General features: G+C 53.2%; 8 protein-coding genes across 8 annotated transcripts; 5 read left to right on the top strand and 3 right to left on the bottom strand.

The window, feature by feature from the left end:
- Nucleotides 1-16: 16 nt before the first annotated feature.
- On the bottom strand, nt 17-1,039 carry NECHADRAFT_98630 (uncharacterized protein). Its single transcript, XM_003053306.1, has 2 exons — nt 591-1,039; nt 17-530 (listed from the first exon to the last, which is right to left on the bottom strand). The coding sequence occupies exons 1-2, from the start codon at nt 779-781 to the stop codon at nt 326-328; spliced, it is 396 nt and encodes a 131-aa protein (XP_003053352.1). The 5' UTR covers nt 782-1,039; the 3' UTR covers nt 17-325.
- A 1,877-nt stretch (nt 1,040-2,916) lies between these two features.
- Nucleotides 2,917-4,640, bottom strand: NECHADRAFT_74407 (uncharacterized protein; the record flags this gene model as incomplete). The annotated part of the gene is made up of 6 exons (XM_003053305.1): nt 2,917-3,172; nt 3,231-3,549; nt 3,606-3,871; nt 3,930-4,009; nt 4,066-4,120; nt 4,183-4,640. 6 exons carry the CDS (start codon nt 4,638-4,640, stop codon nt 2,917-2,919), a joined length of 1,434 nt encoding a protein of 477 aa, XP_003053351.1.
- A 2,071-nt stretch (nt 4,641-6,711) lies between these two features.
- Nucleotides 6,712-8,134, top strand: NECHADRAFT_65366 (uncharacterized protein). Its single transcript, XM_003054017.1, has 4 exons — nt 6,712-6,757; nt 6,860-6,894; nt 6,958-7,512; nt 7,571-8,134. The coding sequence occupies exons 1-4, from the start codon at nt 6,741-6,743 to the stop codon at nt 7,939-7,941; spliced, it is 978 nt and encodes a 325-aa protein (XP_003054063.1). The 5' UTR covers nt 6,712-6,740; the 3' UTR covers nt 7,942-8,134.
- A 534-nt stretch (nt 8,135-8,668) lies between these two features.
- NECHADRAFT_98627 (uncharacterized protein) lies at nt 8,669-9,276 on the top strand (the record flags this gene model as incomplete). The annotated part of the gene is made up of 2 exons (XM_003054016.1): nt 8,669-8,731; nt 8,866-9,276. The coding sequence occupies 2 exons, from the start codon at nt 8,669-8,671 to the stop codon at nt 9,274-9,276; spliced, it is 474 nt and encodes a 157-aa protein (XP_003054062.1).
- A 2,049-nt stretch (nt 9,277-11,325) lies between these two features.
- On the bottom strand, nt 11,326-17,810 carry NECHADRAFT_89875 (uncharacterized protein; the record flags this gene model as incomplete). The annotated part of the gene is made up of 4 exons (XM_003053304.1): nt 11,326-11,827; nt 11,881-11,970; nt 12,022-13,787; nt 13,839-17,810. 4 exons carry the CDS (start codon nt 17,808-17,810, stop codon nt 11,326-11,328), a joined length of 6,330 nt encoding a protein of 2,109 aa, XP_003053350.1.
- Nucleotides 17,811-18,368: 558 nt separating this feature from the next.
- On the top strand, nt 18,369-20,795 carry NECHADRAFT_74403 (uncharacterized protein; the record flags this gene model as incomplete). Its single annotated transcript, XM_003054015.1, has 5 exons — nt 18,369-18,533; nt 18,596-18,690; nt 18,744-18,861; nt 18,927-19,025; nt 19,083-20,795. The coding sequence occupies 5 exons, from the start codon at nt 18,369-18,371 to the stop codon at nt 20,793-20,795; spliced, it is 2,190 nt and encodes a 729-aa protein (XP_003054061.1).
- Nucleotides 20,796-22,325: 1,530 nt separating this feature from the next.
- Nucleotides 22,326-23,941, top strand: NECHADRAFT_74402 (uncharacterized protein; the record flags this gene model as incomplete). The annotated part of the gene is made up of 3 exons (XM_003054014.1): nt 22,326-22,562; nt 22,619-22,690; nt 22,745-23,941. The coding sequence occupies 3 exons, from the start codon at nt 22,326-22,328 to the stop codon at nt 23,939-23,941; spliced, it is 1,506 nt and encodes a 501-aa protein (XP_003054060.1).
- A 371-nt stretch (nt 23,942-24,312) lies between these two features.
- On the top strand, nt 24,313-25,071 carry NECHADRAFT_98626 (uncharacterized protein). The gene is made up of 2 exons (XM_003054013.1): nt 24,313-24,385; nt 24,440-25,071. The coding sequence occupies exons 1-2, from the start codon at nt 24,330-24,332 to the stop codon at nt 24,795-24,797; spliced, it is 414 nt and encodes a 137-aa protein (XP_003054059.1). The 5' UTR covers nt 24,313-24,329; the 3' UTR covers nt 24,798-25,071.
- The last annotated feature ends 53 nt before the right edge of the window (nt 25,072-25,124 follow it).

The following is a 25,124-nucleotide window of genomic DNA, read 5'->3' as shown; positions in this document are numbered from 1 at the left end:
AAAAACCACATGTAATATAGCAGAAAAAATGGCGATCATGATATATTAAAAAAGAAAGAAAAAAATCATCTCTCTCCAATTCATCACAACCCGCAGATGGGTATCTTTAGCTTTTCCTCCCGTCAAGTTTTATTCATTCATTCCTGTCCGTTCGTCCGTACTCATAAATGGCCTGACCATGTCTTATCCCATTGTCAAAGGCGCCTAGAACACCAAGCTCGAAAATAGATTACGCCCTCCCAAAAACCTCTCATGCAAGGGAGATGCCCACAGAATAAAATAATTCAAATGTGTGTGTGTGTGTGTGGTGAAAAGGGGGCGTTTTCTAAGCCTTCTTGCCAAAGAGCCAGTTCTTGCCCTTTTGGGCGAGGGACTCGGTGGCGGGAGCATGCTTGACGGGCTCGTCATCCTCAGCGATGGCGTTGTCGTTGCTTGGTCGGCGAGTCAGCTCCTCGTCAGAGTCCTTGAAGACGTTGCCAGCGCCGCCGCGGCCAGCGTGCTGAGCACCAGCAGAAGGACGTCGGAAGACACTTTTGTATTCAGTTAGCATATGTGTTGTTGAAATAGTGCGGGGTGGAGAAGGGACTTACGCCTCAACGTCCTGGCGCTTGCGAGTCTCGCGGGGGTCGTCGTTCTTGGCCATGTTGCCAGTTCCGCCACGGCCAGTGGTCACAACAGAGCCCCTGAGGACAGGAGTCTGGAGATCGGCGGGGTTCGTCTTGGGAGTGTGAGCAGTGTCGGCCATGTTGCCGGCACCACCGCGTCCGTGAGAGGCGATCATTGTGATGGGAAGTGATGAGAGATGTAGTGGTGATGGGTAGGTGGTCTACAGCTGAGATGTGTGCTGTAGGTGCTTTCTATTCAGGGACTCGAGCGCTGAATGTTCAGGGGTAGATGCACTGAGGGGTTGTAAGAGGGGTTGTATGTGAACAACGGAATTGTTGAGTCAAAGCAAGAGACAGAAGATGTTCTTGGGGGAAGGTGGTGTGTAGAGTGTGAGCTGAATGAGACCGAAACCGAGGAGGACGGTCAAGCCTTTTAACGCAATGCCAAGTCTTGGTGATGTCGTTATTTTTTGCAATTTTTTTTTCTCGGTCCTGGGCTTTTCTAGGATGTTCCCATGATCAACCAGAAAAAAAAATAGAACCAGGTAAACGCCTGCTAACTGCGGGCTTTTTACCCACCCGCCCAGTGACAGTGTGTGTGCCATGGAGCTTCTACGTGCGGTCTAGCGAAGTCTAGGCCAACTCCGAAACTGGGCCACTAGGCCACCCGTCCCGTGGAAGTGTTCGACACAGTTGCCCGATTTTTCAGCAGCTTCTCGCCTTGATTATTGAGGTTATTCACACGAGATTTTGATTACCGACCTTCGACAGCCTCATCTTTCTTTTTCTTAATCTTTCGCACTTTTGCTCGACTTCAGCTGGATGTTGCCCGGAATGAGAAGCGACAAAAAAGTCTCTTGAGGCTCCTTCTGGGCGACAAGTCGATGGCAAGTATATGCATGTACCCGGCGCCAAGGGCTTGGTTTGTGCCACCGGCCCCAGGCCTAAAAGGCCGCGCTGGCACGCCCGCCAGTCGTTGGGATCTGGGTACGTAATGGTTTTTCATGTCCTCGTGGTGCCCCAGACTCTTGGCGCGGTACCCAAGGGTACGAAGTCCATACAAGCTTTTTGAGGGGACCTGCCAGAGGGAGCCTGAGCGTCAGTCGCCTCAGCTGGGTCTCGTCTCAGTGATGAGGGGTTGGTGGTCACTTGATCGATTTCAGAGTAGGTCACCCGTCCGTCAGATATCACCGCCTCCTCATCTCCCTCTGCTGCTAGCTCTCAGGGGGACCTTGTGAAATTGGCCAATAACGCCGGCTGGTATGCTAAGCTGGTTGCCCTCTTGGGGAGCTGAGCTGCTTTGCCGTCCTTTTCCCCTCCGGAATGAATACCGCAAAGGGCAATTCAGGGCATCTAGCTCTCTCCTCTCTACGCCCACATGAGCAGAAGAAGCAGCTTCATTTTCCAGCCCAACGAAACTACAGCCATGGAATGCATCACGTTTACCAAGTTTTAATTGCTCGCCAAGGCCCACTGCCAAGAATCCCCCAGCTTCGCCTTCGCCGGGCTCCGAAACCCCATCCAAATCCCAGCGGCGCTCGCTCCCGCTCTTGCGGCGTCCCTCGCGTCCGATTTACTTTTGCCTGGCCGTGGCCGTTTTTGTCCTGGTGGCCCGGGCAATCGATGGCCTAATCTGCTACCGTGCCTCCCGTCAGCCTCATCACCGCCATCTCTGACTCTAATGAGTTGCTCACATGCTAAACCCCGACACCCCGATCATCGTGGCTCATGACCATGGCTGACATGACAGACCCTGCTTGCCCTTAGCTTGCTATGACGTTGCATTCCGGGACCCCTGGTTCCCGGCAATTCGATAGCCTTTTGCTGCTTTTCAACGCCCTGTCGATCCTCTTCTCCTCAAGAAACTTTGCCGTCACACACTCTTTTTCGGTAAAGTTAATTCATGGGCGCCCTCTTTCTCACTTCCCTGCGAGACGATCAAGACGAAGCCGTGAGCAATGGTAGAAATACCCATCAATTAACTGCCTAACCAACTCCGACGCAGGCATTTCTGCCTTGCAATTCACCAAACAGACCCCAATCTACCCAGGGCCAGACCCAGTTTAGAACATCTTCTAACAAGATGTCATTGTGCAATGCTGCACACACGACTGCCGTTTGGCCACCTCCTTGGCAGCCTTTGCTCGAGGCCGGGACGCACTCGCGCCTGCCCGTTCCTCCCATCAATAAGCTTTGCTAAGCCGTCGTTTCTCATGCCCCTCATCGGCCAACCTTCAAGTTGTCGCCGAAGGGGGCGCCAATAGCTCACATCATATTCCTCCTCTTCAATATCGACTACAGGCGCTGATACCTAATCTTCAAAGTCGTTTCCTGCATCGTCGCCCTTCACATTGGTGTCCTTGCGAATGGGAATCTTGATTCCTTGGCCCGCAAATGTCTTGCTCAGTGGCGTGCTCTCGCACACACCAGGGAACTTCTTGGCCGAATACACATTGAAAACCTCGCTGAAGCACGAGGATAGTATCGGTGCCCGACCCTGATTAACATTGGATCCTGGGCCCCCTTGTCCAGCGGGCCGTCCAACATTCACAAACGAGAATCTCAGCCTAGGATTCTCAAGTCAGCATATTTGGATCGCATGCTGTATCCGGTTGCGCTTCTTACCTGAAGGGTCCTTCTGTCCGCACGCTTAGATCCTGAAGGACGAACCAAATGCCCAGCCGATCATGGATGTCGCAGAGACGGAATGCGCTCGCAGCCAGGCTACCAATCAGATTTCTTGTGAACATCTCTTGAGGCTGGCCTCCCACAACAGCCATACGGGTGAGCGCATTCGGCTCCTGTCCGTAGCCGTTGCGGAATGGCGCCATGTTTGCTTGACCTGGGGGAGGTGGAACAGGAGCATCGTTACCATAGCCGCTGCTGTGTCGCGGGAAGTACTGCTGGGGTGGTCCGTATGAACTGCTGGAGGGGTATGACGGGGCTATTCTTGTGTTAGCAGGTCCCGTTGACGCGGGTATTTGTTCTAAGCGAACCCACCTTGTCCATAGCCTTGCTGAACCGGGTAGTCCTGCACATAGCCCATGCCCTGTGATTGGCCATATCCCGAGTCACGACTAGGAGGAAGTCCTTGTTGTTGGTATGAAGAGGTACCCGGATCGGAATTGACGAGAGTTGAGTAGGTGTAGGTGTTCGAGGACGAGATGGAGCCAGTTCCCGTCGATGATCGGACAAGATTGACTTCTTGTGTGCCCTCCTCGTTCCAGAGGTCGACAGACAGCACAAACATGGTGTGATCAATGTCACTGCGCAGACATTGTTAGCTGGATGCAACAGAAGTCGAGAGCTTGCAAAAACACGTACTTGTAGTCAACCTCCTTCCCTGTTGCGGCGTCAATGATAACAAGACGGACACATGGCGGTGGTGTAATGGGCCGACGGTCCTGTGTCAGTCTGTTAGTCACAAGAATGGGGGTCGAGCAAGGTGAAGCAGGCTCACCTTATCACCAAAGCCGCACATACGCGCACGCCGAGGTTGCTGTACTACATCGAGACTATACAAGAGTGTTAGCGGAAGAGGTCCGTACAAGCAGACCGGATTTGGATCGCAACGAACCTGTACTTTCGGCCCGACCCTTCTTCAACTTTGGAGAATGATGTGGCCATCGACTGAGAGTGTGCATGTTGATCGGTTGGAGAAGGTCCCGCAGGGGGTGGGGGAGCTTCGTCGGGTCGAGGAGGGGCGTGTTGCTGCTGGTGAGGGTGCGGGAGCGGGTGTTGGCTTGGATGAGGAGGCTGTTGGTATGAAGCTGGAGGTGGAGGGTATGGCGGGAGTTGGGCTTGGTGATGGGGTGCCTGGTGTGGAGGAAGCGGCTGGTGATGTGGAGGCTGATGCTGCTGCTGCTGCGGATGGCCGTGAATTGGGTGCGGTTGGTGTTGAGGAGGAGGAAGGTGATGCTGATTCGGAGGCGGCAGCGACGGCGGGGGATGGTGTTGTTGGTATCCGTGCATGGGGGGAGCGTTGGACGAGTAGACCGGGGCGGCGCCGCCTGGTACGGGCATCCGCTGCGACATGTCGGACGGGTGGTATGCTGAGTTCATGCTGGTCGGTATGGGCGAGAGGAGAGGGCTGACGGGAGATGCAGCCAACAAGCTCCGAGTATATATAACCGCAAGGTAGGAAGGTATGTGGTAGAGTAACTGCTGCGATGCTGTGCGCGAGGGACGGGATGGAAGATGTGCGGTCGGAGGATTCGAGAGGAGGAGATGGAGTTGGAGCTGGCTGGCGGATGAGGAAGAGATGAAAGGATGGATGGATGGATGGACGGGGAGGGGATATAAGAGCAGTGAGCTCCGATGCTCCTCCCTCCAAAGTGCAAACAGCCAAGAAATCGAAGCAGAATAACGAGAAACCTATGGCCCAAAGACGCGAAGCCACCAGGAGAGGCCGGCGATATGTAGGTATGTCGTCGTCGCGCGGGCGGCGGCAGGTGGAGAACCAGAGGCCCGGCTGAAGGTAAAGTTGGAGTGGTGGTAGCTCGCAAGTGGCGCGGGCCGGGAGCGCTAAAAGTCTCGTCTCCCCTGCCGGTCGGTACCTTTGGTCCAGGGCTGGGCTTCAAGTGCGGCAGCCCAGTTTCCACTGGAGGAGAAGCAAAGCCCAAGCCCAACTGCAGGGCACGACGGACCCGAGAAAATCACGCCCCAAGCCCAGATTACCAGAAATCGACACAAGGTTAGAGACCAGTCCGACAACCAGGTTAGAGGGAAGCCGGAGCCAAGGAGATGGGCGAGGCTAAGATCGGAGCTGAAAAAGTCAACTTGTTCTTTGGGACGGGACGGGACAGGATAGGAAAAGACACTGGGTAGAGCTGGGGCAGAGCTGGGGCAGAGCTGGGCAGAGCCTCGAGAAGAAGGTTCTGTCGCTGGGGGTGTGTGGTCTCGGGGTTTAACAAGGACGCGAGAGGGCGGGTACACAGCAGGTAGTGTATTGTCCAAAAAGGATTATCATGTAATGAATGGGAAATGGGCAATGGGGAAATGGGAGGGCGGCGACAGGCAATTATCGCACAGGAAAAGCAAAGGTTGCATCCTGTAAAAGAAAGCAAGCGACATGATACAGTACAGCTCGCACGCACGCACCGGCACACGCACGGCAAGCACACACCATCCCCGAGCAAAGAGACCAATTGAAGAGATGCGAGTCACCGGCCCCCCTCAGGGAGTGCAACCCCAGCAGCTCGCCATGTTCGAGTTTGTCTCTGGTGCATCCATGTCTAAGTCATTTCGCTGTGATGTGGGATGTGATGACGGGAGCCTTGTTCAATGTCTGAGTTGGCACCTCGCTGCGACATGGCATCCATTTCACACTCAATGATTGCGGAGAAGAGCTCATCTTCAACAGCCCTTTCATTTCAGATGCCATTGTCTGGGCCCTTCGTGTATGTATGGAGGCATGTATGTCTTTGTGCGGGCGACCTATCGACGATACTCGGGGGGCCCCCATCCACAATGGATCCCCTTTGTCTCTGTCTGCAACCCAAGCCGCACCCGATCGACCTCGATCCCGACACCCGCGAATTGTCAACGGATCAAGAAACCAACCACCTTCCGCCAGGAATCGGCGCGGCGTAAGCAAGGACAAAGCCAAACCTCAGGTTGTGCCACCCGAGAGTGCCTCCTCAACAACATGGGCCAATTGAGTCTTGGTTGTGGTTGTACAGCAGATTGTTGTTGTCTCACGCAGTGTGGCATCCAAACAGCATTGTGCCCTCTTTTCACACTTGATCCCTCCGTCGTATATCATATTCGTATGGTACAGTACCGCGGTACTTCCCTTGCAAGTCCCTCTCGAACTGCCTGCTGGGTATTGACCACTCAAATGCGTGTTACTTGCTCGCCATCCCATTGGCGGCCCTTCTGATGCCGATAGCGTGGTGGTTTTGGTGGTACCTGGACGGCTCCTGGGTGGTAAACCCCAATTAGGACGCTCCGGCGAGCGATGCTGGCGCCACACACAGCATGCATGCCCCGCCATCATGTTGGACAGCCCCGCAATCGGAGTCATTAAAGTCACCACAGAATAAATTCCCCCACTACGAGTGAGTCGACGACTTGCGCCTACGACTTGACAAGAACAGAGGGGAATAGACGTCAAAACCTTTCAATCTCGAAGCCATGGATCTCGTCAACAGGTTGGTCAGGCCCGGTACTACTCTGGGCTCTGGGGGGCTCGAGCAATGCCTCCCAGAACCGCTATCATCGACCTGCAGACGCTGATGTTGAATCCCCTCCAGTCTCGAAGGCCGCCTTCTCTTTGCCGTGCCCAAGAGTGAGTCTACTTTCTGCACTACCCAAGGGTGTTCTAGAACTCTGCTGACTGACCTGTATCTAGAGGGCCGGCTCAATTCAGCCACACTCAACCTCCTTGAGGGTGCCGATATCCAGTTCCGCCGTGAGAACCGCCTCGACATCGCTCTCGTCAAGAACCTCCCAATTGCCCTCATCTTCCTCCCCGCCGCCGATATCCCCACCTTTGTCGGTGAAGGCCGAGTCGACTTGGGCATCACCGGATGGGACCAGGTCCAGGAGCACGATGCCTCAGTCCGCGCCTACAACCACATGCGACGCAGTTCGGTCGACCTCTCCGACACCGACGACAAGGTGGCCGGCTCCGACATGGTTATGGAGCTGGGCTTTGGAAGCTGCAAACTCCAGGTCCAGGTGCCCGAGAAGGGCCAGTACAAGACCCCCCGTGATCTGATTGGCAAGACGATTGGCACCAGCTTCGTCAGTCTGGCCGCCGATTACTTCTTGAAGCTTGAGCAGGGTGACGACACTGAGGGTGGCATCTCTCCTCGCAAGATGCGCACTAAGATTGTCGAGCTCAGCGGCAGTGTCGAGGCTGCCTGTGCCCTTGGTGTCGCCGAGGGTATTGTTGATCTTGTTGGTAAGTGATGGTATATATCCGCCTCGCGAGGCACCTTGTTGCTAACAAACCTTTCCAGAGTCCGGAGAGACCATGCGAGCTGCTGGTCTCAAGGCCATTGACACCGTTGTCGATTCCACAGCAGTCCTCATCAAGTCGAAATCGCCCTCCAACCCTGAGCTCATCGACCTCATCACTTCGCGCATCAGAGGCGTCATCACTGCGCAGCGTTATGTGCTCTGCCAGTACAACGTCGAGCGAAGCCGATTGATCGAGGCGACCAAGGTTACCCCTGGCAAGCGCTCAGCAACCGTCACTGCCCTCGATGAGGAGGGCTGGGTTGCTGTGAGTTCCATGGTTGAGAGCAAGAAGATTGCTCTGGTCATGGACGAGTTGACCCGGATCGGAGCTCAGGACATCCTGGTGCTCGACATTCACAACGCGCGCTAGAGTATCCATTGGATGGTTGGCGTTGGGGTAGAGGTATAGGCGGATTTGATCAACGGCGCTGGGATAAAGGGCAAATTGAATAGGTATATACACATACACAAAAGAAGGAAGTGAAGTGAGTAGGGGAGATGACGGTTGGCTACAAGCAGGTTGGATCTGCCGTCGATATAATGAGATATCCCATTTGAACTTCATTTCTTGAACCGAAACCGAGACCGAAGAGGAACGCACGCGGAGCTAAATACGAAGGATCGGCGGTGCATACCTGCGTCGTGAGGCGTCTCATCGTGGGACGCCTCATCGAGGGGCAGTGATGGCGTGGCTCTGCGAAGCTATTGAGATGATAATGCAAGGATATTGTTCAGAAGTCGTGGCGGAGCAAGTCGTCGCAATCTCAGCTGCGCAGTATCAGCCATTGAACAGAACAGCTTGAATGCTTCTTTTTGGGCTTACATGAGGCTTCCTCTAGCTAGGCCTAGGTTCAGGGATCGATCGGGAGCGTCGGGAATCTTTGGTGTGTGGGTTTTGGGCGCTCCTCCAACCACGCGATGACCTCACCAGGGCTGGAAAAGGTACGTAAGTGACGAGCCCCCGGGAGCCACAACCGCCTCATCATCCGTTCCTTTGTCTTGTATTTTATCAAGGGACGGCCATTCCTCCCCGAGGTGACTACTCAATCTACATACAACACACTCGTCGATATTTCTGCTGTGTTCAATCCATCATCATGGTCAAGATAGGCCCGCCTCGAGATGCCACTTCTGGCGAGCAACCTTCAACTCTCTACTCGGTGGGTCCCCCCCGTTGAGACATCAACTTCACTTGAGGTCATTGTACAGACAAGGAAAAAGACGTTTGAATTCAGACCTGACGATGATGAACTAATGGAGATTTTATGGGCTGGGTTGCTAACATGGAACCCAGCTCATCATGACACCCATCAATATCACGGTATTCCTTCTGTCGCTGTTCCTGGTTGATCTCCGCTATACCCAGGGCCGCATCAACCGTTATGGCGACGGCGACAACGGTGCTGGTCGGAGCTCTCGGTGGATTCCCCGGTGGTTCACCCAGCCGTATCAGCACATTGGGCACACTGATCACGATGCCCACGGCAGCTGGCACTATCACAGCAAGCAGAAGAAGCTGATGAAGATGGAAGCCGAGGAGGCCTTTCAGATGCGGAGCCACGTGCTCGTGCTCCTGGCCGTCATGGTGGTCCTTGGCATGAGCGCAGCCTGGTATCTCACAAGCCGTCTATATCACGGCGTCGTTTCCCTGGCGGCGGCCTCTTCGGACAACATGACGATGCCGCAGCCGGGGTTGTCAACATGATGCAGCTCGGAGATGGTCCGGATGGGTGATTTGACTCTGAAGGGCAGGAATGGCCTCAGATCCTCCTCCACTCGATGCAACACCATGTCGTACAATCTCACGCCTGCAGGAGATTTGGCATGTCCCTTTTCGCTTTAATTACTGCCCTGGGTGATCATATCGACGATCAGGATTGTCTCACATTGAGAGCAACGACGACGGCATCATCGGCTCTCCCCACCAACAATAGCAGCAAGGACACACAAAGTTGGTCTATTCTCTCATGTCACGGCTGCTCTTACCGATCAAACATCGATAAAAAAAAGCGACATCATGTTGGCTCACGAGACAGGGGACAAATTCTCAGGGGTCTCGGTGGGTCGTTATCCGTGTTTCGGATCCTGGACGAGTCAGTTGAGAAGAGCATGGGATGTATGTATGGAGTGATGATGATGATAATGTATTTTTGGCCCTGGAAGGATTCAAGGGTTTAAAAAAAAATGACAACTCTTGTTAAATCATCAAGTTGTCAATGAATGCCGAGCGCTTAAGCTCGGCAAGAAGTGAAGAATACACAAATAGTGTCAAACAAACAACGCCTCATGCTCGTAGCTATCCATATTCCAAGCCGGTCGACCTGCCAGAGATCCAAGTTGGCAAGCCCGAGAAGCACACAACACCCCATTAAACCCTAGAAACCGTTGTTCTCGAAAGAAACCATCGTCAAGCAATCATCCAAATCATCCTGTTCCCATAAAAAGACCCCGTCAAAAGTGTCGAGATCCGATGCGCTCCTCGACGCTGCCCCAGTAGACGATGGGTCTGGGCTCGAGGAGGCTCAGCTCGCTGCCAAAGCTCCTGCGCTCCTCCTCCATGTTCACCAGGGATGGCTGGCGGAGGATGATGTTGTTGATGGTGGCGGCAGAGGCCGAGAGCGTGGTGCTCGTTGACGAGTAAGAGCCTTGCGTGGCTGTTGACGCAGAGGAGCTGCGGCGGAGAGAGCTGCGAAGACGCGAGGGGGAGAAGCGAGAGGCCATGGTTTCGAAGCGGGAGTTGTGAGCCATGTTGATTGTGTGAGATGTTTTCTGAGAGTATGTGGTGTGATGTGGTGGGCTGGTGTTTGTGTGTGATTATTTCGGCGTTGATGATGGCAGCACTTTGTTGATTAATGAGTTCCCGTCTCAAGGTGGATGGATATAAATGACAACCAGTCCAGCAGTTGTCGTTGAGTTTTTTCAAAGAGCGAACGAGTCAAAGACAGAACGGAGAGGCGCAGCCTGTCGTGTAATCTGTCTTGGTCTCTGGTGTGTATGTGCGTACACAAGTAAAAGAACGAGTGAGGTTTATCTTTGTGAGAATACAAAGAGGCAAGCAACGACAACGAGGACGAAACAAATCGACAGAAAAGCAGCGGCTGTCTCCCTCTTTTATTCTTTATTAATAGCACCAGCACAGACGACAAAGATTGAAGCATGAACAAGACAAACGTCTTGCGCGTCAGGGCTCGACAGGGGACCATGGAATGTGGGCGCACGGGTTGTTTCAAGCTGGTCTCTGCGACCCCCCGGCTCCAGCAGCTGAAACACTCGCATCATGGACCCAACCTCCATCTTCAGGAACGCAAGACCTGTTGCTGCAGGATCGGGGGGCGGGGGACAAGGATCCTATCCTCGTCTCCTCTCTGGCTGCTGTCGCAGGCAACGGTTGATCAGACAGACAAAGACTCAGGTGGAGATTCCACACAGACAATCCATTCTCAACCGAGTTGCACCTGACTACCCCGTCCAGGCAATGACTGACAGATAGACAGACGCTATATTACTTTCTCTTACTGTACAGAACACCCACATGCGCCTCTATTTTGATCGACCCAAAACAATAGTCCCCTTCCTCTTACACACCCCCTTTTTTTTTTTAACAAACCTGTAACGCCGTGCCTGCTGTGGCTATGCCTTTGACACATTGTCCCTGAAAATGCCTCCATCCTTGCCTGTTTCATTCAAAGTAAAACTTCCTGACTACATAGCCGAACCTCATGCTCGTTCATCCCCCGTCCCGTCTCCATGGATCCTAGCGTGATCCTCGGTTCTCTGCTCTACGGACTGTCGCTCTGCGTAGCATGCTCTCGCCCCAGACTGATCCGTCTAGCATTCCCGAGACTTGTGGGGGGTTGTTGTGTTGGCTCTCACGTGCTGATGGCATCGAAGTTGGTGCTGGTGCTGCCGGTTGGTCGTGAGGATCATCCTCCTCAATCTCAAAGCTGAAAGCTGTGGGCTGACTTGTTGGAGCAGTCGGCGATGGCGGTGCCGCTCTGGGGAAGCTGAGAGGGTGACTCCACGACATGTCGTGTAATGATAGATCCACAGATCCCAGCCAGTTCCGTGGCTCCCCTGCGTCAACGCTTGACCTGCGTGACCCTGGTGACAGAGGAGAACGTGGTGCTCTTCCAGCTCCCTCGTCGTCGCTCAAGTCATTCTCGACCAGAATCTCGGGAATGTCCAGTCGTGGAATTGCCGTCATGCGTGCCGAGTGCTTACGCTGCATGTGTTTCTTGAACTGCCTTGAATAGTATCTAGGGCATTGTTAGTTCTTTAATTTGCCTGAGACTGATACGTCACCACCTACAGAGTATCAAAGAAGCCCAAAACTACACCTCGCCGGACCTGGTCGTCTACACGTTGAAGTCGTGCCCGACGTCGCAAGAATTCTTCCAGCCTAGAAAATGTTAGCATATATAACTCGACAAATGAGCATAGTCTCTCTCACCTCAAGCTCTTGTTGTCGCTAATGATGTTGTAATGAGCCAGTATCATAAGCACGCTTGTAAACGAAATGCCGCGGTCTGGGTCTGCAGTCACCAGAACTTCTTCGTAAAACGTCTTGAACTGGCGGCGCTTGTGTCGAATCTTTTCGACATCTAGACGGGCCAGGCGCTGGTTGAGCTTGTCCAGGTCAATTCCACTGAACGCACTCGTTGTCGCGATGGATGAGTGGTGCGTCAGTTTTGTTTCGTTGCGGATATCCTCAAGAATTGAGCCAACGCTGTCCTCGGGGTCGTAGATGCGCATCTGAAAGATTCCAGAGAGCTCGCCCAGCAAGCGAGGGAAAGCCGCCTTCGTGATGTATCCCGTACCCGCCGGGTCGACGCTGCGCCATGCCTCCTTGAATCGCCGGATTTCGTCTCGGTCAACCGCTGACATACCGCTCGAACGCTGGTACACGTAACTGAAGCTCTCATAGATGAGAGACACAAAGAGGTTGACAAAGATATACATGCTGACAATGTTCCAGAAAATGAAGAGGATTCTGGCCCATGATTTGCTGCCACAGTCGCTGTCGAAGAATCTATCCTCGTCAACACACAGTGGCGGCTCAATGTTGGCGTAGTCTTCCATGACTTGGTTCCATCCCTCACCGAGACTCATCCTGAAAAGCAGGATCAAGGCTTTGGGGACGGTTCGGAAGTTGATATTGTTGGTTCCGTCTTCGCCAAACCGCGTCAAACTGAAAGCTTGGGTCATTGCAATGGCAAAGACGAGGAAGAACACAAGCCAGGTCGCCAGCAGGTTACCAATCACCGTCAAACTAGCCGCCGCTGTTTTGAACAGCTGGTCGAGGGCATCGTTGCGAGGGATCAGGAGCAAGACAATTGCGACCAAGAACACCTTATGCAGCTGGACGTAAGTTTCCACTCTGGTGTCTGAGATAAGGAGCGCAAGAGTCGAAACAAAGGCTCCAAACACAATGAACAGAGAATATAGATCCCAAGAGCTTCGGCGGAATCGGGCCCAGCCCAGTCCAATGATACGGATTGTGATGTTGGCTGTGTATGCGAGAATGAAGGCAAAGAAGACAAAGTCACGAGCTCTCGTCCACCACTCTGGCTCCGAGGCGAACTCTGATACCAGCACGATCAAGTGCAGGACGAGGGTGATTGTGATGGTCTGGTACCACTTGCCCTTCTTTTCAATGGCTCTCTTGTGACACCACTTCTTCCAACTCGCCTCCGAGTCATCATATGAACTCTTGGATGGGGAGATCTGCCGCAAGATCTTTCGCAGCTCAAGCCAGGATCGTTGATCAGCCGTCAAGTAAGCCACACCTGTCTGCTCCGTGTAATTACGCATGAAGACGGAGATGAACAGAGTAAGCACGAAGACAGTTGCCAACAGGTTGAACACAATAAAGAAAACGGCATTGCCCTGTGAGGCCAGCTGCTGAGGCTGCTTGTTCAGACCAGTGATCGCCTGGGCCGCAAAGGATACATCCGTCCATCCCTCCTGACTGACAATCTGGAAGAGGATGAACAGTGATGAGCCAAAGTCGTCAAAGTTGAAGAAAGGGTTTGCAGCAACTCGGGGGGCGAGCATTTCCCATTCATCACTGAACGGCGCGCTTGTGTACTCGCCATAACAATCGGCCATGGTCTCGATTCCATCGCCGTCATCGTTGCAGGTCACCAAGAGGCCGTTGAACAGGTTGAGTCCATAGATGGCGAACGGGATCAGCAGGGACAGGGACACAGCGGCAGCCTATCAATATGTCAGTACACCCATCACGATAGACACTCTCTTGAGACTTACACCTAGAATTTTCCACCAGCCAACAATAATAAGATCGTGGAAAGTGTTTCGGGCACTGTTACTGACGTTCAAGAGTCGAAGTGCTCGGAGAGCTTTGAATGCTCCGATGGCTCTAGAAATCGCGCCGTCATTGATGAGTAGCGTGACGACATTGATCCAGAGAGTGATCAGCACCACGGCGTCCATGAATCCCCAGGAGCTACGCAGGTATGCGTTTGGTGTCCATAGCAGCCCATCCGCAATGATCTTGATACCAGCCTCAAGAGTGAAGATAATGGCAAATGCCATGTCTGTCCAAATGTACCAATTCCTGAAGCTAAAAGCGTGCTGTTCCTGGTACTCCTTCTGATAAAGGGGAGTAGTGACACATGCCAGGACCACCATTGCCACGATTGCTGCGTAGATGAATATGGTGAAAGTGTACCATAGAAAGGTATCAGGCACAACTCCATCTATGCGTTCAGGGCCTCGAGCTGGTCCAACAACCCTTTGGCAAAGACGACGCAGGCGGTTTGTGGGCGCAAACAAGTAGAGGGAGGTGTTGTAGCTGGGATACTTGACAAGGTACTCCCGCTGAGCTCTCCTTCGAGTCATCGTAGCAGACATTGCCTGTTCAGCCATCTGTCGAGGGTCTGACGTTTCGTTCTCGCCATCAAAACGCAGGTTTGAGTAGAATGGGTTAGGTTCATCGTTAGTGAACAGTCTCTTTACCTTTGTCCAGATGGCGGAGAGACGCCCTGGCTTGATTTCACCACCCAACAAAGTCGTAGCGCTTCTCATGGGGCCCGTTGGAGCTCGGGATCGTTGAGGATTCATCTGATCGTCCAGAAATTCGCGGACCACGGCATCTTTGAGGAGCATTTCCACGGTCGCCGGTCCATAATCAAGTGGATCTTTGTTCCTGCGCGATCTTGAAAACCCAAAGATAGTAGAAAGTGCCAAGTTACTGGAGGAAGTGCCAAGGTCTCTCCTTTGAAGGAAGGCCTTGACCTGTTGTAGGCGCTTCTCATCCTCAGACACGTCAAAGTTTTCCTGAATGACAGCAATGAACATGTTGACGAGAATGAAGAATGCAACGATGAACCAGCCGACGAGTAGGATAGCCCCGATCCACGAGGTGTTCTTCCATCTTGTGTAGGAAGTGACCGTGTAGAGAATCTCCGTCCAGTTTTCACTCGTCAAGACTTGGTACATGCCCAAGAAGGAGTTGAACATGGTGTAGAACGAAATGCGATTCAGGTCGCCATTTTCGTAAACGGGAATCTCGCCTCTGAACAGCTGGACGGCGAAGATTGCGACCAAGAACGTTACAAGGAAGACAAAGAACATGAGGTTGCCGATACCGGCTGCGTTGCCCAGAACGAGTAGAATGAGCTCTCGAGTTACGGGGATGACCATGACGATTCGGTAGACCCGCAGGATTTGGAAAACCGTTAGCCAGGCGTATGCTCTCGTATGACGAATGGGTGGGATCAAAATGACGGAAGTAATAATTGCAAGGCCAAGGTCGAAGAGATTGCGCCAGCTTTTGTGAAAATAATTCCAATCAGCTGCGAAGCGAAGGATCATCTCCATATCGAGGAATATAGTGACAGCGATTTCAGCGTTGTTGATAAAGCGTTCTCTGTTTCTTGACATGTCCGCACTGCGGCAGGCTTGGCATATCAATCCAAAAGTGATGATGAGAATCCAGATTGGCCGTGTTTTGTCGTAGATGCGCTGCAGTGAAGATGTGCGCCGAAGTCTCTCATCAGAACGAGACTGTCCAGATGGCTCCCGATCAACTGTAAAGGCACTCGCCTTGCTCTCTTCACGAATGACCTGAAAGGAAGAGGTGATAACAGCAATTAACAGGTTTGTAAGCCAAAGCATCATGATCATGATGCCCGCGCCGAAGAACAGGGCAGCTTGAAAGTAATCCGAGCCCATGGTGTAATACATGAGATCAGAGAAGGTGTTGGCGCTCATAATAACAAAGACAAGTTCCAGGGAGTTGAAAATATTGTCAAAGTTGACTGTGCCGTTGAACGGGTTGCTTTGCTGAAGACATATAGAGCCACGAGGACATAGAAACCCTTTCCCCTCATTGGTCCCGTTCATGAGATCTGTTAACGACTCGGACTGATTGAATTTTTGCCACGGCCAAGGTTCGCCAGTTCTGTTGTCCAGGAAGCCACCGCAGAAAGCTTCCTCGTTGGTATACGAAGCCGTCAGGTTGGTAGGGTCGAGGGGGTCAATCCAGACGCATTGGCGGCTCAAGCTTGCCTTGAAACTCTGCACTCCAATAATAGCAAAGAGCAGCCAAAAGAAAGTGATCAGAAACGCCACGCGAACGAGTAGCGGTGTTGCTTTCTTGAGACTTTTAAGGATGATAGCAGTGCCATTTGTCAGGGCCAACAGTCTCAAGATTCGGAGACAACTGAGCATTCGGAAAGCGTAGAGGTTGTGCTTAGTCTCAAGACCAGTAATGCTCAAGAAAAAAGTGATCCAATACGAGACAACAGCAACAAAGTCGAATCGGTTGAAGGAATGACGAAGAAACGCTCGGCGAGCGAGTTGTTGCCGTTGCTGGTCCTCCAGAGTCTGGGGTAAAGATTGCGGCCCCTGCATGAAAGTTGTAAAGGATCGTGAAATTGCAGAGGGTTCAAAATGGAGTTGTGATGTCTTCTTGACCGACTTCTGCCGCTCAGGCTGAAAAACAGCACGATACTGGTCTGCAATAGCTGCTCTGACCCCACGTTTACGATCAATCGTGCTGTACTCGGCGGCGTTTAGAACAAAACCAGACACGATGATACGTGAAATGATCTCGAGGGTGAAGATGATGAATAGCGCGAGCATGGCCCAGTCGATACCATGCTTGCCCCATCTATCTGGGCGTCCATTCCCGTCGGCGAATACGTCTGGAGCAGCTTCAACGGCAAGCAGGATAGCCTGCAGAACGATCAAAAGCAGCAAGAAAGGCTCGGTAAATGGGTTAACTAGAAGATCGCAAAGTCGAAGTCTCAAAGGGTTATCCGGCGAGAAGATTCCCAATGACTTTCCCTTCAGAGGATTGGGAGGTGGCTGCCTCGGGAGGTCTGCCACAACGGCTTCAGATACATCGAAGTGAGAATTACTCGACTTCTCACTTGGAGAACGATGTAGTTGTGACTGGTATGAGGTGTCGACAAGCATTGAAGTGGCAGTGTCCCGGTGACTATTGCGTTCGAGTCCATTGGGGGACCGTGAACGATGCCTCGAAGCTCGATGATCAATCACTTCACTTTCTCCGCTGATGTTGACAACTCGTTGTGACATCGCACGGACAATAGATCCAGCGCGCGAGAGGGCTCCCGATGTGGACGGAGATCGAGACCGCCGGTATTCGTTTGGGTTCAAAGAAGCGCCATAGCTGCGGTGTCGAGGAGATCCAAAGCTGGCGCTCAGCTCTTGCCCAAGGCTTCTTGTATCTCGCCCCCGTGCCGGGCTGTTTTCGATGCTCGACACCGTCTGGAAGCTATCCCGTGGTCTTTCATCGAAGTTGTTGGCAGACAAAGAGCCAGATATGGGTTCGGCACCAGAGGTAAGAGGAATTCGGTCAGACTCGGCGTACTCAGCGCTCGGCGCATCTTCGACGTATGGAGCGGGAGGGTAGGTGCGGACTGGAGTAGATGGTATTATCGGCGCGGATGGTGCATGGTCATCCATCCCCGGAGGGAGAGCGGCCTGTAAGGCCATCGGGTCAATCGGCGACGCTGGACTAACATCATCGTCGAATCGATCGTAGGGCTGATCCCAATAGGTCGAGATGCCGGGCAAGTTGCCTGCTGTTTGGCCGATGTTGGGAGAAGTAGACAGGCCTAGGTGTTGGCCCGAGAGCCCAGCACCTTGAGGGGGTTGGCTATCGTGATGAGATCCATCTAAATTCTGCAAAGGAATCGACTGGCGGCGTGCAGGACGGCCGTCCTGATCCCAAGGGTGTGAAGACATGGACCTGGTTCAGTAGATAAGGAACGTGGAACGAACGAAAGCCTACTGACCGCCAGCGCGGCCCAATGTCAGGAAAAGAAAAGCTCGTAGGTAGGTTCGCCAAGATGAAGCATTGTAGATGCTTCTTGGACTTGAGAAAGGCGTTTAGCACTTCGTATTCATGGGAGTTCTAAAGAGGGAGCCAGCCATCGAGATCTCCCAGGAGTCCTTGAATGCTGGGATGCCGGGTGCGACAGTGCTTCTGAGCATTCGCACTATACGCGACAGCTGTTTCATCACCGGGACCTACCTAAATGCCACGTTGCTTATTTTAGATCAGGGTCCTGTCACAGTGCGACAACTTGCATCTCTCCTGGAAGCTGCAGCGTCAGCTCTCATTCCGCGCTATTGGATGACTGGCGTTCTGTGGCATGTGCCTGTGGCTGACTGCAGCACACTGCGCCACGCTGCAGCCTTCTCGCGACCTCGAAACTCCTTGAAGCGCTGGACACGACTTTAACTATCCGTGACGCGACTGCTCATCATTTATCCACCCATCGACAGCAACACTTCACCAACATGCCGTCGCGCAAGCGCTCGTTCCGAGCCGTCGATGACGATGATGGTGAGACGGAGCCTTCGTTACTGCAGCGCATCCGCAACATGTGGCAGTTCGCGAACTTGTGCCAGTGGATTTATATCTTTGGCAAGGCTGCCAAAATCTCCGAATCTCTCGACATCGAGGTACTACTCTGAATCGGCTCCTTCACACGGGGCGCATGCTTATCTACTTTCTCTTTCTACAGGAAATCGAGACGGAATGCCTGAAGCCGAATTCGACCGTCCTCGCAGACATCGCCCTGGCGCTCCTAAAACTCGTTTCGTCGCATCGCGGTTTAACGTACGTTCCCACGATTTGATGCAAGACTTCGACCCGCTGATGACAACTCAAAGGCACGAGATCCTGGATGATCAAACTCGGAAGCAGTTCCTCACCAAATCGCCCGGGTACAACCCCTTCGGCGACGATGAAATACCAATCAAGTTCAACGATTTCGACATCTTCACAAAGGTACACCTCGGTGCGGATCCAATTTCGCCCACAAATACAGAAGCTGACAACTATGCATCCGATAGATTCGAGTTTTGCAACAATTAACGGAATGGATCATGATTCACCCAGAGCGCATTCGAGACAAGATGGAGGAGCAAAAAGATACCGAGCAAACCAGTTGGGTAAGCATACACCAAGCACATGAGGTGAAACAGTGACGAGTTGCTAATTTTCGGAAGCGCATCGAGCCGTATGGATGGGATGCTGAGGACCGAACCTATTTCGTACTCGATGACAACCGGGTGTATCGGCTTACAGAACCACCACCTGTGACAACCCCCAAACCGAAAAAGACCAAGACATGGCGTGGGGGCCGTCGCGCAAGCAAACGACGGCGCACAACCTTGAGTATCGACGATGATAATCCCGATACGGAAACCGAGACGAGGGACGATGAGAAACAAGAAGATGATGGGCTTGGTGGGATGAAGTGGGAATGCCTGGCAGTCACACTCGACGACGTACGATCCATCTTGGACGGTTTCCGCAAAACACGCGACGAGAATGAAAAGATACTCCGCGACCAACTGGAAGAACATCTTGTCCCCATCTTGGAAAAGCAGGAGCAGTCGCGCAAGCGAAGAGAGCTGCAAAGAGAGCGCGAATTGGCCAACCTCGCCAAAATGGCCAATGCAAAGCGGTCGAGCCGAATTGCTGGAAAGGTCGAGCAGCAGAAGCAAGAAGAGAAGGCTCGGGAAGAAGAACGGCACCGCAGAGAAGCAGAATCGGCGAAACGGCGTGAAGAACGATCACATCTCAAACTGGAGAAAGACCGGGATAACAGAATGGTTTCCAGAGAACAGCGACTACGGGAGCGCGAAGCCCGGCGTCTCCAGCACGAAGAAGAGCTTGCGCAACTCTCCGAGGACAGCAAGAATTTGTCCAGTGGGAGTGGACGTGTTTCTGAACGACGGCTTCAGGCGGAGATTGAGAGAAACAAACAAGCCCTCAAAAACCTGGAGGAAGAGGAGGATGACTGGGTATTTGACTGTGTATGCGGTCTCTATGGCCAGGTCGACGATGGATCTCACAGCGTGGCATGCGAAAAGTGCAATGTCTGGCAACACAGCAAGTGCCTGGGAATTCGCGAAGCGGACGCTGATCGACCCGAATTCCAGTTCATCTGCGCCTCTTGCACCCGCCGAGAACAAGAGGGCAACCGCCCTAGACCGACGATCAAACTGAAAGTCAATCGTCCGGCAAGCTCAGGCGAACAACCTCAGTCATCCCACCCCACGGCTCAAGACGCATCGCCTACACCTGGCAGAGCATTCCCCACAGCTTCCATCACTGAGGATGGGAAGCAGCGTTACACATCGAACGGCGCCGCCGAACATGGCTTGTCACTTGTGACTTCAACTCCCAACCCCTCCCATGGTCCTAGCGTGAATGGCGTTGCTTCTTCCGACCTTTCGCTGGACGCCCGTTCAGGGCCAAGCAAGGGAGTGCCTGGGCTTGTCCATACACCCAAAACCACTTCTGTGATCCCAGCACCCGTCAAGCTAGATGCTGTGCGACCCTCTCAGGCGGACAGTCCACCAGGCAACGCGGTCACATCGACTCCCATGACGACTGTTAAGACGCCGAGCCCATCCAACGGCATCCAGGGCCTGCAGGGGGACAAGACGATTGAGTCGGCATTGAGTACGCCTCAGATCAGCCGGGATATTTACCGTGCGGCTCACGAGCAAAATGGGACTCTACCTTCGGAAGCGGGATACTCTCCAATTAAACATTCACCACCACGCCTGGTAGACTCAGCCAGCTCGAGCAAGTTCAGCGTCTCAACACCAATACTACCACCGGTGGTACTATCCCCGTCACCCCAGCGCCAAGTCTTGACTCCTCCGACCAAATCGTCGGAGCCACCAAGGCCTCTCGAAGGTCGGTGAAACTCCCGATGCAGGGGCTTGGGACTGTAGGGCTTAGGCCATCAGCAACGCCACCTGACTCTACTCCAGAGGCTCTTTGGCACTCCCTTCGGGAATGATTTGCGAGCTCTTCTCGGGATCAACACTGATGCTTAGCTCCGCATCATGAATGCAGGATATTAGCCTGCTCCTGACAACCTAGCTTGCCAGAGTCCGGCAATCACTTATCGCAGGTTTCAATAGGCCAACCAGCGCGTCACAACACAATACTTCCCCTCACTTCTAGACTCCGGCAACCTTCCCAGTCAATTAAGGTGGGCAAGCTGCAAGTGTCAAGTGAACAGCCAACAGCGTGTGTGGCTGACAGCCCCTGCCACAATACATGGAAAGCGATGTGCCCATGGGATGGGTGCCGGATCTAAATGCAGCGGATAAGAACAAATGGCCCGAGCTCCCAAGCACGATGCGTCAGAGAGATTTTAGAAACAAGAGAGAAGAGTCCGCGCGGAAGAGAAGGTTGCCAAGACAGGACCAACAGGCTAGGTAGGGTGCAACAAGGTTGGATCAGGGCGGGCGAGTGTTGGTTGTCAGGTTGGTCGGTCGGTAGGTTGGTAGCCACACCAAACGGATCTTACCAGCCAGCAAAGCTGCGAGTCGCCGTCGACCGGTACCAATGTTGAAAGGACTGAGCAAACACGGACTGCGAGATCCACTCAATTCGGCAGGCCGGGCGGCCTATGACGGAATCACGAAAGACAGACAGGCCAAACGACATATGTCAAGATCTCCAAGCACGTCAAGTGCTTTTTACCTCTCGGAAGTGTCAAGACTTGGCTGACATGGCAAACCAGTGCAACGTTTGGAGTTGAGATGATGGAGGGTGGGGAGACGAGGGGGTGATGGGATGAGAATGTCAAAGGAATGCGCCACGGCTGAACTAGCGCATGCCCAATAAGGCGGTGCAGGGCAGCACAATCGAAAGCCTGGTTCCGTTTCTATTGAAGGCAATGCGGCTGGACGCCTCGCGGCTCAGTGCTTGAACTGCGTTTACTCTTTTGACGTGGCCCGGGCTTTGGAGGGTGGAGGGCTCGGCCAACGACACATGAGATGCAGCTTGGAGAGAAGGGACGTCCTCTTTCGTAACGGTCCGCATGGTGGTCTGTTTCCCAGGGCAATGTTCTCTCCTGCAGTCTCTTTGATCCCAAATGCGGCAGGAAGTTGCTTGTCTATTTGTGGGCGTTGGCATGGCCTTGCGGACAAGTTCAGAACGTCCAAATATCCCGGAACCGATACAAAACCCCATGTGGGAGTTGAAAGAAACTCAACAAAGACTTGACACCTATCAACTATATCATCTAAAGTGAGACCAACTTAGTTACTGCCAAAACATCAGAAGGTGTCTCTTCATCCACCGTGCGCTTTGCAACGTCCTTCTATCCTTGACATCTTCCTCTCACCTTGACCACCAACAACTATCCGATATCATTTCGGTAACCTTGTCTTGCCTTCGATCCGAGGCGAAAATCGCAGAGTGACAGCGTCCTTTGCGATATGCCACAGTCGGCACCACCATCGCCGCCTCAATCTTCAGACGGCTTCCTTCAACCAGCAACCTTCATGAGTCCAGCCAGAATCACTTCGCACCCGCGAGGTGCCATGAGCCCTGAACAGGGGTTCGTCGGCTACCCGTACCCCTCTCGATATTCTACTCCCGTTCGTGAGGATGATCTTTCGGTCTCGGTCTATGAACCACAGACCGTCTACTCTCAGAAGGGCGACATCTCCTTCGTAAGTACTCTTCATATTCCTGAAAGCAAGTTTACATATACTGATCATAACCATAGACGGGTTATGCAGCTGGGCACAACTACACTAGCCATCCGTACCGGCCTCTGCCTGAGGAGGCTGGTTATAATGTGAGTTGTCGCAACAACCTAGATGTGACAGTCCCCTTTAACCAGCCCCAACAGGCCCATGTTCCATATACACCGGAAGCATCCCCCCCTACCCCGTGCCCTACTGGCGATTCGATCACCACCCGCAGTGGGTTAAGCATTCCCAAGAAGTCTTATCCGATGGGTAGATCGCAGGCCGTTAAGACCGGCCGCGTCCAGAAGAGAAGCAAGGTCGACAAAGTTAAGAATGCCTCCAGCATCCTCTCCAAGCCCCTGTCCGAAATCGCCAAAGACCTCCCCGAAGTCCCAGTGGCCGATATTGCAACCTTCGTCGCCCGCTCCACCGAGGAGAGACTGTCGGAAACTTCACGCAACAAGAAGCCTGGTCAGATCAAGCGCCCTATGAATGCATTCATGCTGTACCGAAAAGCCTATCAAGATGTGGCCAAGACTCAGTGCGCCCAGAACAACCATCAGCACGTCTCCAAGGTCTGTGGCGCAGGCTGGCCTTTGGAGCCTCCTCAGGTGAGACAGATGTTCGACGGATGGGCCAAGGTCGAGCGGATCAACCACCAGCAGGCACACCCTGGGTACAAGTTCACTCCCTCTAAGCCGCGAAAGACCAGACGCGACGAGGATGACGTCGACGGGTTCTCTGACAACGACTCGGACTATGGCGGAGCGCGAAAGTCCAGAACTCGGCATGTGTCCCGCATGAGCGAAACCCCTTCGATCACCTACGATACCGTCGGCAACGTTGCGGATGAGCCCTCCATGGCGGCCTACCATGGCATGCACGCTTATCCGACCCCTGGGCAAACCCACGCTCTTCCCTATGGGCCTGCTGAGCCAAACACTTACGATCTGAACATGCGTCAGTATGGCGGACTGGGCCCTGCCCACGGCATGGTGAGCCGAACTCCTTCTCCGGGCAACGATTACGGTCTCCACGGCCTAGATGGGTTCGCTGGTAGTTACTACACCCCTCCTGAGCCCGTCTTTGAAAGCGCTGGGCACCCGCCCATGTTTGGAGAGGCTGGCTACGACATGTACAACGGGCTTCCTGGAGAAGCTTCGTTCGGTCATGACAACTGGGTCCCCCACATGGGAGCCGCCGAACAAGACATCGGCTTCATGATGGCGGGCTACGAGGATACTGCTGCGCAGGATGCCTACCTGAGAGGCAAACAAGAGGACTGGAAAGTCGAGGAGATCGACGATTCCAGCCAGTTCGAGCACTGGATCACGCAGACCGAGCAAGGTCTTTTGTAAATGTGTTTTGATTGTTGATACCTCTCCTTCGTGATTTACCAATCGTTTTTGGAGCTTGGGGGGTTCTGGACATGATACAGCATTGGGAGCGGGCTGTTTTAGACGGCGTTTACGATCGCGTGTATTTAAAAGAATAAAACCAGGCCCATTAGCCTGCCTTAAATTAAATATAGTACAAACGTAAAATGGCGAATGATTGAATGAATCCCTTTGTTGTGTAGGTTAGGTCATGAGACCCATTGCTTGGAGCACCCAAGTTGGTTGGTTTCATGCTTAGTCATGATCCATGTCATCTCAACTCGTGTCGCACTGGAGCTTGTGAGAACTGCGACTTGTCCCCAAGACGTCCGCACTGATCGCAAATCAAGCTCCTTAACTTCAACACAAAATGACCTGGATCTCCCGAACAGTGACCGTGGCTGGTATTGTGCTTCTAGCGCATGCGTATGTATTCGTTCACCCTTTTGCACCCACGGGAAGCTAACAATTACTTCTTAGGTGCTACTCCGCGCAAGAGCACTCCGCCATCTCGTCAACGACAGCGCAGCACGGCCTTCCGCAACAGCTCGCGACGAGCTCGCTTCCGATTGATATCTCCATAGAAGCTTTGGTGGCAACACTGGTGGTCGTTCTTGGGCTGGTCCTGGGCTCCCCGAAGCTCCGTCCGGTCAAGTGGCACGAGTGGGCTGGAAAGATTGAGCGCGAGGGAGAGGCTGGCTTCCAGACGGGCAGTGGCGAGGTGGAGAAGGATTACCGTGGGAACCCATTCAGCGTGCTCGAGACGCGCCCTGGATTCGTGGATATTCGCAAGCAGCGACGCGAGTTTACAAGCTGGGTCAAGGCCGAGCAGAAGTAAAGGCGGGAGCTTGGGGCATGATAGCATACAACCATATGCCTCAGTTCGGATGTAATCATGACATCTCTATTTACGGCGTTCCCTAGAGCTTTGTAGCGCTCTTATTGCGGCGTTATTGAATCATTCGCGAGCCTTCCGCTTTTGCCCCTTTGTGCTCTAACGCAATGGACTACGACCCCTCTCCTTGCAATATGGCAAATCTTGACTTGTGAACACTACTAGCTGCACCAAGGGAGTTCTATGGCAGTACAATTAGATCAACGGAGTATTCGAGCTGAGTGTCCAAGTGATTGCCGAGCTACAGTGAGTGACATATCTTGGGTCTCA

Source organism: Fusarium vanettenii (assembly GCF_000151355.1).
Source record: "Fusarium vanettenii 77-13-4 chromosome 1 genomic scaffold NECHAsca_1_chr1_3_0, whole genome shotgun sequence".
Taxonomy (NCBI): Eukaryota; Fungi; Ascomycota; class Sordariomycetes; order Hypocreales; family Nectriaceae; genus Fusarium; species Fusarium vanettenii.
This window is presented reverse-complemented; position numbering and strand designations above follow the sequence as displayed.

What these genes read in the sequence shown, in the direction of transcription:
- NECHADRAFT_65366 (XM_003054017.1), top strand. An exon ending in TCTCTTTGCCGTGCCCAAGA is followed by an intron (nt 6,895 to 6,957) that starts GTGAGTCTACTT and finishes ACCTGTATCTAG; the next exon opens with AGGGCCGGCTCAATTCAGCC. An exon ending in GGGTATTGTTGATCTTGTTG is followed by an intron (nt 7,513 to 7,570) that starts GTAAGTGATGGT and finishes AAACCTTTCCAG; the next exon opens with AGTCCGGAGAGACCATGCGA.
- NECHADRAFT_98626 (XM_003054013.1), top strand. Translation starts at nt 24,330, where the DNA reads ATGACCTGGATCTCCCGAACAGTGACCGTGGCTGGTATTGTGCTTCTA. An exon ending in ATTGTGCTTCTAGCGCATGC is followed by an intron (nt 24,386 to 24,439) that starts GTATGTATTCGT and finishes ATTACTTCTTAG; the next exon opens with GTGCTACTCCGCGCAAGAGC.
- NECHADRAFT_98630 (XM_003053306.1), bottom strand. Translation starts at nt 781, where the DNA reads ATGATCGCCTCTCACGGACGCGGTGGTGCCGGCAACATGGCCGACACT. An exon ending in AAGCGCCAGGACGTTGAGGC is followed by an intron (nt 531 to 590) that starts GTAAGTCCCTTC and finishes TGAATACAAAAG; the next exon opens with TGTCTTCCGACGTCCTTCTG.